This window comes from Alosa sapidissima, chromosome 19, assembly GCF_018492685.1.
Source record: "Alosa sapidissima isolate fAloSap1 chromosome 19, fAloSap1.pri, whole genome shotgun sequence".
Classification (NCBI taxonomy): domain Eukaryota; kingdom Metazoa; phylum Chordata; class Actinopteri; order Clupeiformes; family Clupeidae; genus Alosa; species Alosa sapidissima.
The window spans coordinates 4,513,633-4,527,283 of record NC_055975.1 but is presented as its reverse complement, the minus strand read 5'-3'; the positions used below and the strand labels follow the sequence as shown (position 1 = coordinate 4,527,283).

Below are 13,651 nucleotides of genomic sequence, written 5' to 3'. Positions count from 1 at the left end.
TATGGTGTGTGAATGCTGAACAACATTCACTCAGCTCTGCAGGTTTGCTCACCAGATCTGCTCTCCTCCAGGCTCATCATCCCTACAATTCAACACTACCTCAAACGCAGAGAACTGACACAGGTGCGGGTTCTGATAGTTCTGCTTACATACCACCTGGAATAATTATGAATAAATAAAAACACTAGCCCCCAAAAAAGTACTTTTAAAACTCCACTTTAAAGAGCATAGCAAATGGCACAAAAATCATAACATTACAAAAAAAAAAAAAATGCTGTATATAGAGAGTGGAGAGAGGAGAGAGTGGGAGGGTGGTCCTCACCTCCCAACCTGCTCCAGCCCAGCCCAGCCCAGCCCTAACTCTAGAGCTCTATGGATTTCCCCTCCTCTGCCAGAGAGTGGATCTCTTGGTCTGTCTACTGGTCCTGTCCTCCCCTCCTGCTGCGCTCCATGCACAGCGCGGCCCCCTGGGCTTCAGGCTGCTGCCTGCGAGTGTGCCGTGTGAGCGCTCACAGGAAAGCCCCAGCGCCCGCCCGCCCGCCCGAGCAGACAGCCAGGCCACTGGAGGAGACCAGGAAGCATGCAACACGCCACATCATGGCATGGCTGACAGGCCACATACACACACACACACACACACACACACACACACACACACACACACATACTCCCCGGTGGCACACAAGTGACTCACTCAAACAGACTCAGCTGTTACACTCGAGCACACATGTGCACATTCCTTGTCACACACATACTACCACACACACACACAAACAAGCACACAGAAAGATGCGTATCCACATGCATGCAGGCGCACGATGTGATGGAGGGCAGAGGAGGAGGACGCCTGCTAGAGAGCGCCACTCCATCTGGGGGAGAGGATAGAGGTGTCCAGGGTCCTGTCCCCGGGGCAGCCAACCCATCTGAACCCACTCCTCACATCAATAATGCCTGCGCCGTGTGTCATGCAAGCCTAAGGATGGAGCTGAGGCATTATGCATTCAGCAGAGCCGCGCTACTCAGAGGCTGCCCCCCACCCCCCTCCCTCCCCAGGTGAGGGACCGTACCGTGGACCTCCTTCACCGCGGGGACCCGCCGGGGTCAAGCTGCAATTACACCTCCCCATCACTGGGGGCTGCGCTAATGAACACTCCACAGGCACTCCACCTCTCAGGGCGGGGGGAGAGGCTCGCTTCTCCAAGGAACAGAGATGGAGGAGGTGAAGTTCTAGAACCCTCAGATCACGTGCTCTACAGTTCTTACAGCTGAAGCTCACAATATTTACCTCAGTGCCTGTGGGCTCTGCATCTCATGTGTGGACTTTGCTTACATGAATACATGCGGTTATTCGTATTACCAATTTATGTAATTATATAAAAGTAACAACTTGATGATTGGTAGTATAAGAAGGGCAAAAATGTTCTGTAAACAAAAGCTATTGTTATATTTGCCAAACTATTTACCGTAATCCACAGTAAGGCTATATTGATTGATCTATTTGATGGGATGAAAAACAAACCACATTAAAAAGACAAAGCATTTATTTTCAGACTTAATAGCTTCATATTAATTTATAATTTTATTTGGAATGTACACATAATTAGTTGCCATTTTGGGCTTCATTGGTAACATTGCATGTCCATATAGAAATATACAGCATTATGGGGCTCCAATCATATATCTGACTGCGCATGTTGTTGGTATGCCATACATACATTCAGTTCTGAATAAAATAATAGAGCCATCTCTGCCTGACACATAGAGAGAATGTGCTTCTCACCGCTTTCTGAGTGATACCTGACCCATGACTTGAGGTAAGACGGTGTACTTTTGATATCCCTATTCATGAGCTCGGTGTGTTTACAGTATGTTTCGGGGGCTCAGAGGCTCTACACTGAACATGTATAATTTATGTGGGGCTGGGTATGGGCTTATGTGTACACATTATAGGCTTTCAGGTGCTTTTTTCTGTTGGGCTTTTGAAGTCAGCCCCACCAGCACACGCAGCCCTTGTGAGGAGAGTTAATAGAGAGAAACAGGGAGGCCAGTGAGGCTAACGCTAGCTTGATGTCAGAAAAAGGGTAGGTGTGTGTGTGTGTGTGTGTGTGTGTGTGTGGGGGGTGGGAGGTATGATGGAGGCCCCTGGCGGGCTGGTAGTGCTTTCTCCATGGTTGGGTTTTGTTCTCAGCAGTGGGGCTCTGGTGGTGCGTTGCAGGGGCCTCGGGATGATGTGTGTGTGTGTGTGTGTGTGTGTGTGTGTGTGTGTGTGTGTGTGTGTGTGTGTGTGTGTGTGTGTATATGTGTGTAAAAGGCATTAGGGTGCGTTCAGGTTCAGAGCATATATAGGGACTTTCAAAGACAGACACGGTCCACCCAGCCTGTCCAGCCCTGCACCCCCCCCCCCCCAGTCTCACACCCTCTCTGTACTGCTCTTCAAACAGCCTCCCGGGCAACACAGGCGGCTGCGCCAAAGCTGCTTTAATTGGTGCTGTTAATAATGTCTTTGTGTGTGTGTGTGTGTGTGTGTGTGTGTGTCTCTCCCTCTGTTCTCCTCCTTTCCCTCTCCCTCACTACAACACTCTTCCATCTTCTTTGTCTCGGTTGTCTTTCTAGTCTGCAGTGTTTTTCTGTCGCAGAGACATACCCTCCATCCCTCCCTCCCACTTAAACAAACTCATTTGCTCTTCATCTTTTACTCTTACTCCCATCTCCCTCTCTCTCTCTCTCCCTCCCTCTTTCTCCCCCCCCCATCTCCTTCTCTCTCTCTCTCTCTCCCCCCTCTCTCTTTCTCTCTCCCCCTCTCCCTCTCTCCCATTACAGCAGGATGCGGTACTTGAGGGCCCGGGGGACCCTGTTGATGACCAGGCGTCCGTCGTAGCTGAGCGAGGCGAAGAGCCAGGGGTCGGCAGACGACCACTCCAGCGCGTACACGCTGTCCTCATGCTCCTCATATGTGGCGATGATGCTGTCCTGTAGCGGCTCCCTGCTCCTGTCAAAACCACACACACACACACACACACACACACACACACACACACACACACACACACACACAAACACGCAAAAAAACCACACACACACTATAACAACCCCTGACTGTCAATCACCCGCTGTCGCTTGGCAACGTCCTTTCTGTACTTAGGGGCTTGTTTGTGAGTTTGGACTCACTGGCCAGCTGGGACACACACACACACACACACACACACACAAACAATCACTCACACACACACACACACACACACTGCTGTTCGGTCGGTCGGTCACCGTACCGCAGGTGTCTTTGCTGTATGCAGGAGCTGCATGTCTAGAGGCTTTGGAGGGGTGCCACAGTCACAGCTGTCCCCTGCTCCTGCCACCCTACACAGGACTGGTGTGAAAATGTGTTCTTGCTGCTGCTCATTAACAAACACTAGCAGCAGCAACAGTGAACGAGTGCAGGAGGAGTGCTGGGAGAGGGGAAGAAACACACAGATAGGCAGGCAGAACAGATGCAGAGAGAGAGTGAGGGTGGAATAGAGAGTGCAAGAAATAGAGAAAAAGTCAAAAAAGTAAGGGAAAGAAAGAGAGAAAAAGAAAGGTGGACAGTGAGATGGAGGGATGTGGACAAGGGAATGGTAATGTGAGAAAGAAAAAACAGAAAGAGTACCACACTGTGTGAGATGGAGAGAATGCAGGACAGAAGAGAGAAGAGAGAGAGGTAGAGGAGTGCGACAGGGCCAGAAGGACGACAGGAGAGAGCTTGGTCCAGCATACTTTTCCTCCTGGTGGCCGTCCTCGCCGTCGCTGAGGTCATCGTCGTCCACCAGGTGGCCGAAGGGCTCGGAGGAGATGGACACCATGTTGGACAGGATGACCCGGCTGTCGCTGCTGCCCGTCAGTAGCAGCTGGTCGTGGGAGTGGTTGTACCTGACGCTCCACACCCTGCAGGGAGAACGACAGAGAGAGTGAGAATGAGAGAGAGAAAGAAAGAGCGTGAGAGAGAGAGAAAGAAAGAGGAAGAGAGCGAAAGAAAGAGGGAGAGTGAGAGAGAGAAAGAAAGAAAGAGAGGAGAGAAAGAGAGAGAGAGAGAGAGAGAGAGAGAGAGAGAGAGAGAAGGGGACAGATGGAGGAGTCTAGTCGGTCACTATCCTCTGCGTCTCCACTGCGGCTGGATCTCCACGTCAGATTGTTTTGGGAAGACGGAGACGATGATGCCCCCCCGTCGTCTCTAAATCAGATGTCTGCCTCCACTGTCCGTCTCTGTCAGTCACCTGGACGATGCCAGGTGGTTCTTAGTACCCCCAATTTCCATCTGTCTCTCTCTATGCACCTCTCCCTTGCACCTCTCTCTATCTCTCTCTTTCTCTCCACAATTCCCCCTCTACCTCTCCATCGCTCTCAGTCAGCCTCTCTATTGTTCAAAGCTTACCTCCTTCACCCTCTCTCTCTCTCTCTTTCTGCAATCCCCCCACCATCCTTTCCCACTCAACCTCTCTCCTTCCTCTGTGCTCTATGCATTTCTGCCCCCCCCCCCCCTCCCTCCACCCTGTCTCCATCTCTCGTGGCCCTGGGCAGAGAGGATCGCTGCTCCTTACTGAAGGGGTGTGTGGGGAGGGGGATTGGAGGTGGATAACCGGGGCTGTCGACAGAAAATCTGGCTCAGTCAACCCTTTCCCTCGGCTCGGCTAATCTGCTTCACTCCCAAAAATATTCCCTAATACCCCTCGCCCCGCGGCTCAACCCGGCAGCCCAGCTCTCTCTGCCCTGCCTGCATGCCTGAGTGGGGAGAGGAGGCGGGAGAGAGGGGGTGGGTGTCCTGTTGTGGCTTTGTAATTTCCTATCTAAATAGGATCAAATCTTCTTTGCTATTGATATGTTTTTTTTTAACCCAATCTCGCTCTATGATAGCATCCTGTGTCTGATGCGTTATCGTGCCGTGATTGGTGTGTGTGTGTGTGTGTGTGTGCGCGCCTGTCTGTGTGTATGTGTGTGTGAGTATGTGTGCATGTGTGTGTCCGTGCGTGTGTGGGAGAGAAAGATTATGTCTCTCTCCCTCTCTCTCTCTGTGTGTGTGTGAGTGTGAAAGAGTGAGAGAGAGAGAGTTTGAGAGTGTGCTCTTGGGCGCTAGAGAGGCTGTGTTTTGCACTTTAAACAATATGATTGTGTATTCTGCTCGTACACAAATATGAAAACACGCGGATAAGGGCGCACACACACACATAAACACACACACACACACACACACACCTCTTTAGGCTGGCATGGAACACAGCATAACTACAAACCTATCCGCAGGCATACTGCGGCACACCAGAGCTGCATTCACAAAGAACATGTGCACGGAACACTAATTGGGACGTGCACACAAACACTTCCGTAACACAAAAACACACACACACACACACACACACAAACACACACACACGCAAGCTCAGACACACTGAGGAGTATCTACATGCTTAGAAAAATAAATACGTACAAACACACACTCAGCATCAGAGCAGCGATTCTCACATACACAGACACACACACACACAGACACACACACAGACTCACACACACAGACTCACACACAAACTCACACACACACACACACACACAGAAAAAGCAGAGAGAGAAAAGCAGGCTTTGAATTTGATGTCTGGTTTAAGAGGGAGGATCAGAGAGAGCTCTCTGACACTCAAACCTGACAGGCATACACACTCTGTGTGTGTGTGTGTGTGTGTGTGTGTGTGTGTGTGTGTGTGTGTGTGCGCGTGAGCGAGAGGGGTAGAATTCCTATGTGCTCCTCTCTGATGGAGGGCATGGCTATGAGCAGTGTGGCTGCCACAGAGGAGAGCTGGACATATGCTTGCATGCCAGCACGGTCATTATGGATGTGTCCACACGTGCACCGCATCCCTAACACAGAAACACTCACATGCATTTATGAGCATATGTGTCAGCTCCAATAAGTATAAATCCGTGTGCTGGTGTGCACGCATGCGTATGCGCGTGTGTGTGGGCGCGCGCGTGTGTGTGTGATGGAGTGTGAACACACATACTGTATGTGCATATGCATTTGGACCATGAGAGTATCCTTTGCTCATTGACTTTAAAACTAGATCATTATAAGTTTATATCATAATAGAAATGGATTTGCCTTTTCTGTTTAATAAAGGAACCAAGTACAGCACAATGTTTAAGTTAAGGCTCCTGCATATATAACAATTATTTACATGTAAGCTTGGCCATCATCGAACATCGTCTGTCACATGGCAATGACAACAATGGAGCTATGGTGTCTGACACCTTGTGCTAATCACCATGCTACAGTGTTAACTTCATGAGTGGCTTTTGACATGGCCATCACTGACTATAATGAATCTGGCCCAATGCATTTTTACTGACAGCTTGTTAGCATCTTAATGAATTGTGCTCAGTCCACTAAATGTCCCCTATCATTATATTAGGTTCAATTGGTGACACAGGCAACAATGTCTCACCATTTCTTAACTAGTAAAAGGAGGTATCAGCAATTTAAATCCCCCAAACTGTTTCCAGGCTGTTTCATTTCTGGCAAAACCATTATAATATGGCAGCTATCAACACAGTATATGATGAATGCTGCAATCAATAATCAAAAACTGGCATTTTCCCTTTTTGAAACTTTACTTTTTGAAAACCATCAGCAATTCACATCCTAAAACGAATCGCTCATCTCATTGGTTTTAAGTATGTATTACGGACAGCCGTGGCCTACTGGTTAGCACTACGAACCTGTAACCGGAGGGTTGGCGGTTCGAGCCCCGACCAGTAGGCACACGGCTGAAGTGCCCTTGAGCAAGGCACCTAACCCCTCACTGCTCCCCGAGCGCCGCTGTTGATGCAGGCAGCTCACTGCGCCGGGATTAGTGTGTGCTTCACCTCACTGTGTGTTCACTGTGTGCTGTGTGTGTTTCACTAATTCACGGATTGGGATAAATGCAGAGACCAAATTTCCCTCACGGGATCAAGAGTATACAGTATATACTTATACTTATACGTATGTACGAGTGTATAGATTTGTGGGTACATATAGAGCGTGTGTGTTTGTGTGCGTGTGTGTGTCTCACCAGTGTGAGTGCTCTTCCAGGCTCTTCACTGGTTCGTTGACATTCCTCACGTCCCAGAACTTGACCTTACAGTCGTCCCCACAGCTGGCTAGATAGTACTGCTTGTTGGGATTGAAGTCCAGGTCTCGCACCAGCTGCCCGTGGGCATTCTCAATACAGTAGATCTGACTGGACGTGTGAGAGAGCAAGAGAGACACACATCAGACACACAGCGGAACACAGAAGGACAAAAAGCAAAACGGGGAAAAAAGGACAGAAGGAAGAAAAGGAATAGAGAGGGGAAAAAATATCTACAATGCTGATCTCGTAAATCTGGGCTGGCTCGCACTTCTGGCAGTCAAGGCCAGACTCCATCTGAAATCAAATAAAAACCTGACAAGCCATAAAGAACCCCGTGCTCACACCACGCAAGGTGATGACTTGCCATGAAGCGTTAAGCGTTTGGGTCGCTGTTTGTGTTTGATGACCCCCCCCCTCTCTCTTTTCCTCCCATTTGAATGAACAGACAGTACGCCGTGCTCTAAGCTCCAGGATCCACCTCCTGAGGTCGGTAGCTGGCTCTCCCTGCAGAGGATCATGGGAGATCTTGTCAGATTTCCTCGCCATCTCTCCCCCCCTTCACGGGCTATCTGGCGGCCCGTGGATCTTATTATGCAATTACCACGCTAATTAAAAATCTCATTAAAACTGGAGGTGAAAAAAATTGACCTAAGGGGGGTAACTGGGCTTCAATTAGGTCAAGCTTAGAGTCTATATCCTCACAGATTTCCTCATGACTGGAGCTGGAAGGGTGTGAAGAGTCTAGATCTCTGTGCAGCCACGACGCTAATAAGTGGATATTACCAAATCAACAGAGAGGGAGAAATGAAAAGCTTGCTGTAATAAAATGCATGTGTTTCACCCCCTCTCGCCTTGTCCAGGGTTGAACATCCTAAGTGGCCTTTTTGTTGAGAAAGCTCTAACCGTGGTGCCTTGTCTTCGCTGAAGCAGCAGGAACAAAAACAAACGGGTAAACAAAAATCGTCTGCGTCTAGCGAGTCAGGGCCACAGAGGCTACTGGATGGAGCGTGGACACGGTGAGACGTCCTTCCTTGACTGACTCCGAGGTAACCACAGCGACCTCTGGCCAGGGTGGGGGGTGTGGGGTGAGGAGGAGGTGTAAACTCGTGCCTGCTCGTCTTAGCGAGAGGGGACGTGCGGCAGGGCCGAGGAAATGGAGCAGGAAATTGGGTTAGTCTCGCCGCGCTTCCGAGCCCCTCCATCCTTGCAAATCTGAAATTGGGATCCGATCAGGCAAAGCCCGGCAGAGGCAGTGACGAGCTCGCCAACGTGAAGAGGATTAGGCCCTTCTCTCTCTCTCTCCATCCCTCTCTCTCTCTCTCTCTCTCTCTATCCCTCACTCTCCCACCCTCTCTCCTCTCCCGCCCCCTAAAGCCGCTGGACAGGACCAAACCCAATCTAAAGCCACCTACCGCATACCCCACAGGCAACAAAAGTCATTACACACCCCCGCAAATGCGCACACGCACACACACACACACACACACATAGAGGACACCCCCAAACACGTGTGCACACGCGCACACACACACACACAAACAGGCCGAGTGATAAATCGCTGTGTGATGGGGACAGACTGGATCTCTAGGAAGGGGGGGTGGGGTGCTTGGAAGCAGGGTGGGGTGGGGTGTAGGGGTAGAGAGAGAGAGAGAGAGAGAGAGAGAGAGCGAGCGAGAGAGAGAATCACACACACTGACAAGCCTCTGTTTCCATGACAACCACTGGCCCCCTGAAATCATTTCTCTTATCAAAATTAGGCTGAGGCTGGGAGGGTGAGCAGGTTAGCATGGGCCGCAGAGCGCAGCTGTGTGTGTGTGAGTGGCAATCGGGATCTACAGGACTGTCTCATCAAATGAGTCTATTTACACAACATGGCACCTCTGGAAGTCAAATAATGACTTCAGCCAGCACGGATAATTCACTGAGAGTAAGAGCATAAAAGTTAGGATCTACTGGCAGTGAAGTTGAGGAAAGAGACAAACATATGTGCCCTATAAATGCAAGGTTTCATTCACAGTATCATGGGCCCAGCGCTGTCTCCAGGGGAATATTAGTTTAAAAAGGTCATGGGAAATCTTGTTGACGGCCTTGAAAGTTCAAGGTTTGATTGAACATTTCCAGACACTTCCACCTCAAAGCTATATTTTTCTACCTCTGTAAAACAGATGGTGATTCAACTCAGCCTATGGCAGGCAGGGACTTAATGCCTCGGTGTGCAGAGTGTCAAAGGGACTACGTCTCAGACATACACTTAAAGACAAGGCATTTAAACCGGAAGCCAATTTGGTTAAAAAAACAAAGCCAAGAAAGAGCTAATATGGCTGTAATCAATCATATTCACTTCCCATTCAGACTGAGAGAAACTGCCAACTGCGTAAAATTTATTGAAATCTACTCAAGCTGAATATTGTACAGTAAATCATATGCAGTAATGCACTTCACTTTTGGGCTCTTCTAAACTTCGGTTACAAAACCCTACATTAAAGTAGAATCTTATTCAAATGTTCCCGGAGGATAGCAAGCTGTACAACAACAAGGGCTTGGCAGTATCAGAACATAACCATCATTCATATTCCACCATTATTATTGTTCATCTGAGTAGGAGAATATGCTAGACCCATCCAAAGCGGTTCTGCTTCGACGTAGACACGCTTCCTGCAGTAGGGCGTCTGCAGATGTCTGCGCCTCCCGTCCCTATATTTGGTCTGGGCAGACCTCCCTACACACAGTGGAGGGTTTTTGTTCTCCGCGCGGCGGGGGATCATCACGCTGGCACTTAGTTTGGGAAATCAGTGTGATACTTGAAAGACCTCGCCATCTTCCCTGATTTCTGTTTTATGTAGATTTAGACATCTTACTAACAAATGAGTCTCTTTGGATTACATGCCAGCAATAACACAAAGTTACAGAGTGCTCTGCAGCAGCCTGTGTGTAAAAGTCCAAACTGGCTGCCATGGCGTATGAGTGGTATGTCGTGGTCTGCACAGCCCCTCCACCGAGTGGTCACTGCAACCAGACAGCGAGACAGACAGACAGACAGACTTCTCATTTCTCTTTTCTGAAAGCATGGCACAGTGTGTGCTATGGCAGCTGGTTTGAAAGAGCATGCAGAGATTTTGGCTGAGTGAGTATGTGTGCGTGACAAATATGAGTGTGTGTATGAGACAGCGTGTGTGTGTGTGTTTAAGGACACACTCGCCTTCGCTGCACCGATTGCTTTGAGTAGTGCTGTTGAGTAGTGACTGCTGTGGGAGACCATTCCCAGTGACATGGGTGGCCAGCCTCTGACCAGCACCGCATCACACACACTAAAGAAAATGGCTGTGCGTGCTCACACACACACACACACACACACACACACACACACACACACACACAAACACACACACACACGCTGATCCACTCTTAAGCACATGGGAGCACTGCCAATGTGCTAAACTGGAGGACTCTGGAGAGAACCTTCCGTTGACCATAGAAACTCAGGAAGACACACAAGGATTGGGGAGATGAAAATATGAGGGCATGAAATATGTAATGGCATGTAAAACAATTGTGGATGATTTGAGGATTGACTTTGCTGGATTTGTGCATTAGTTAGGCCTAAAATGCAGTACCATACATTCTAAATCACAATGGTAGAAAATGCAATCAGATAAAATAAATAAAAGCTGGACTTTTTCACGTTTTAATAGAAATGTTGCTTAAAGGAGAATTCCGGTGTAATATTGACCTAAAGTGTGTTAAAACATGATACCGAGTGTGAACGTATGTCTCATAGCCCATAGTCCTCTGCACTCCGAAATCTGGCGCTAGTTAGCCGATGCTACCCACAGCTTTTTCAATGGGGGTGCCTCGGGCATCGGCCTAGCAATGCAAATAAATCACTGTTTTACACCATTTACGAGGCTCAACGTATCTCCACACTTCAATCGTAGACTTCGAGGGCCCTGACATTTAAAACGAGACATTGAGAACTTTGAAAAAGCACTGGTAGTTTACCTACAAGACGATTTATACAGACAGTATCTTCACAAAGTTTAGCGTTTGCAGCCATCTTGAATTTAGTCACGATAAGTCGAGCAACGAGTAAGAATGAACAGGTATGATAAGGGATCAGATTCCAAAAATAATTCCGTGGAAATGCATGTATTCCAGTTGCTGCTACTGGAAGCATATACTGACCAATGATTTCAGAGCAGCCGCGTAGCGTTCAAGAATCTTCTACTTCTTCAGAGTGGGAGATGAATAAATGGGCATTAAATAAATAAATTTGGGCAACTCAAGCAAGCAGTAAAGCGAATAACCAGATATACTCCAATTCTGTGTGGAAATATTTGAATTAATGTATTATTTTCGGCAAGTACATTTTAAACTGCTACAACACAATTCCCTGATATTCCATGACTTTGTCCAAAAAATGATAAAATTCCCTGACTTTCCATGTCTGGAATAGACTTTCCAAAATTCCATGATATTCCAGAAATTCCATGGATTGTGGGAACCCTGTAGTGTTGTTTGTTGAGACTATAAGGAATGTGGGCATTCCCACAATGCAAATATTCTTTGCTTTGAGCCACTACTGTACTTCAGTATATAATGCTGGCCCAGCATTCTCTTGTAAAATTCATCGATTCCTCAATGATGTCAACCCATCCAGGCCTGGAGGCATCAAAGGCCCAAACCAGGATGCTCCCTCCACCAAGCTTCAAATAACAGAGGATGGACCGCAACTCTACTGGGAGAATATACTGTGGACAAATAAGATCAAAGTTGGATGCTTTGGCAGGAACACGAAGAGGTATATTTCGGGGAAAAACACTGCAAACCCATACCATAATCCCCGAGGTGAACATGGACATGATAATCCAGGAGTAATTCTCAAACAGAATCATTTTAACACAAGAAAACGTCATGGACTTTGACATTTAAAGAAAACATTCCAGGACTTTGACATTTAACAAAACATTCCAGGAATGAATTGTTTACATTTCCTCAAACACAGAGACATTACAATTGTGAAACATACAAAAATGAGGAAACCTCTGAGAGTCCAGATAATACATGATATTTTGATATCAGCATGAGATACTGGATGTCAAAGCATTCAGGAACTGTGTAAGGTTATGGCTTTTTTGGACTGACTGGGTTCCTGCATGGATGATGTCTTGCTGTGACTTTAAGGGAGCCTGGCCAGTGCTGTTTGGACTGGCACCACTGACCGATGGTACTGAGGGTGAGAGAAGCCACGTGGCCAACCGGCCGGCTGTCTGCGGGTGCAGTCAAGCATGAGAAGGCGGCACTCACACACAGCTGGTGTGCCAACTGGGTAGCCAGACAGAGAGACAGTTCGGCGTGTGCCCTTGCCTGATTCTCTGACCCTCCTACTCCCCCACCTCCACACATAGAAACACAACCTGTGTTCAAGTGTGTGTGTATGAGTGCATGTGTGTGGTGCTCATATGGGATTTTCTATTGGACATTCACACACAAAAACTCACAATCACTCATAGTCCCATACTGCGCGGGATAAAAACGGCACATAGAGTAAAGAAACTGAACAAAATGTACCATGTGTGTACAAAATGATCCCTCTGTGTGCGAGAGGGTTCCTATACACCAACCTGACCACAGCTACAGATTCTTCAAAAAGATAGCAGTGCATAATTTGTCTGCCACTGATGTTTGTCAATTTCTGATAGCTTCCTATTGAATTGGTCATTGGGGTCCATGAAGCTTATGTAAAGTGACCATTCACTTAGGCATTTATTGGCTGTTGGATAGTGATTGACTGTTGGTTGTAGTTGGCTTAGTTGTAGCCAACTAAATTTCTTCAACAATTTAGCTTAAGATGTTGTTGAGATATTGAAATATGCCAACTGAAGTGCCCCCTATGGACAGAATTTCACACAATTTGTTTTGTCTCAAAAACGCTAGATGTTTGATTGATGTCATTCACTAGTTGGCCCAACTCCACAAATTAGTTATTTTGAGGGTCATGCACATTTCAACATACCATTGAGTTAACGATACCATTTGAAGATGCAATTGAAGAAGCCTTTAAAAGCAAAAGCTAAAGTATGCAGAACTAGTAGAAGAAGTGAGAGAAAGAGGCCGGCAGGCACACAGAAGACCAGTGGAGATGAGTGTTTGAGACTTTGCAGCCAAATTAACCACTTCAATCACTTCTGTTGTATTTTGGTTTTCGGGGAGCAGTTGCTCAAAGGAGCTTTAAAGGAGTTGTCTGAGGAAATTTAAAACATGTAACCAGTGGAGGTGCTCACAGACACCTAGGGGACATCACATGTACATTTATCTGTATTATGAGAAGAAGCCTTTTTGCCAGAAGATGTTAGGTGCCTAAGGTGACCAGGGTTAATAATTCTTCCCTTTCCCTAGCCTGGGTTTGTATCCAATTATTTCCATTACCCTCACCCAGGTTCATATGATGGCTGATGGTAGTTGGACTCCATAATGTTATAATATCCAGGCTTCAAGTTGTTGGGAATGAGTACTGGTAC

General features: G+C 47.5%; 1 protein-coding gene across 3 annotated transcripts in view; it reads right to left on the bottom strand.

The window, feature by feature from the left end:
* Positions 1–1,523: 1,523 nt before the first annotated feature.
* eipr1 (EARP complex and GARP complex interacting protein 1) overlaps positions 1,524–13,651 on the bottom strand; it is a 35,857-nt gene continuing 23,729 nt past the window's right edge. The window contains exons 7-9 of one of the 3 annotated variants that reach the window (XM_042071586.1): positions 7,074–7,241; positions 3,754–3,921; positions 1,524–2,989 (exon numbers count right to left, since the gene is read on the bottom strand). In XM_042071586.1, the coding sequence (XP_041927520.1) occupies positions 2,815–2,989; positions 3,754–3,921; positions 7,074–7,241 (511 nt within the window). In that variant the 3' untranslated portion in view covers positions 1,524–2,814. The remainder of the gene's footprint in view (positions 2,990–3,753; positions 3,922–7,073; positions 7,242–13,651) is intronic. The other 2 variants (XM_042071587.1, XM_042071588.1) reach the window with 2 other exon arrangements.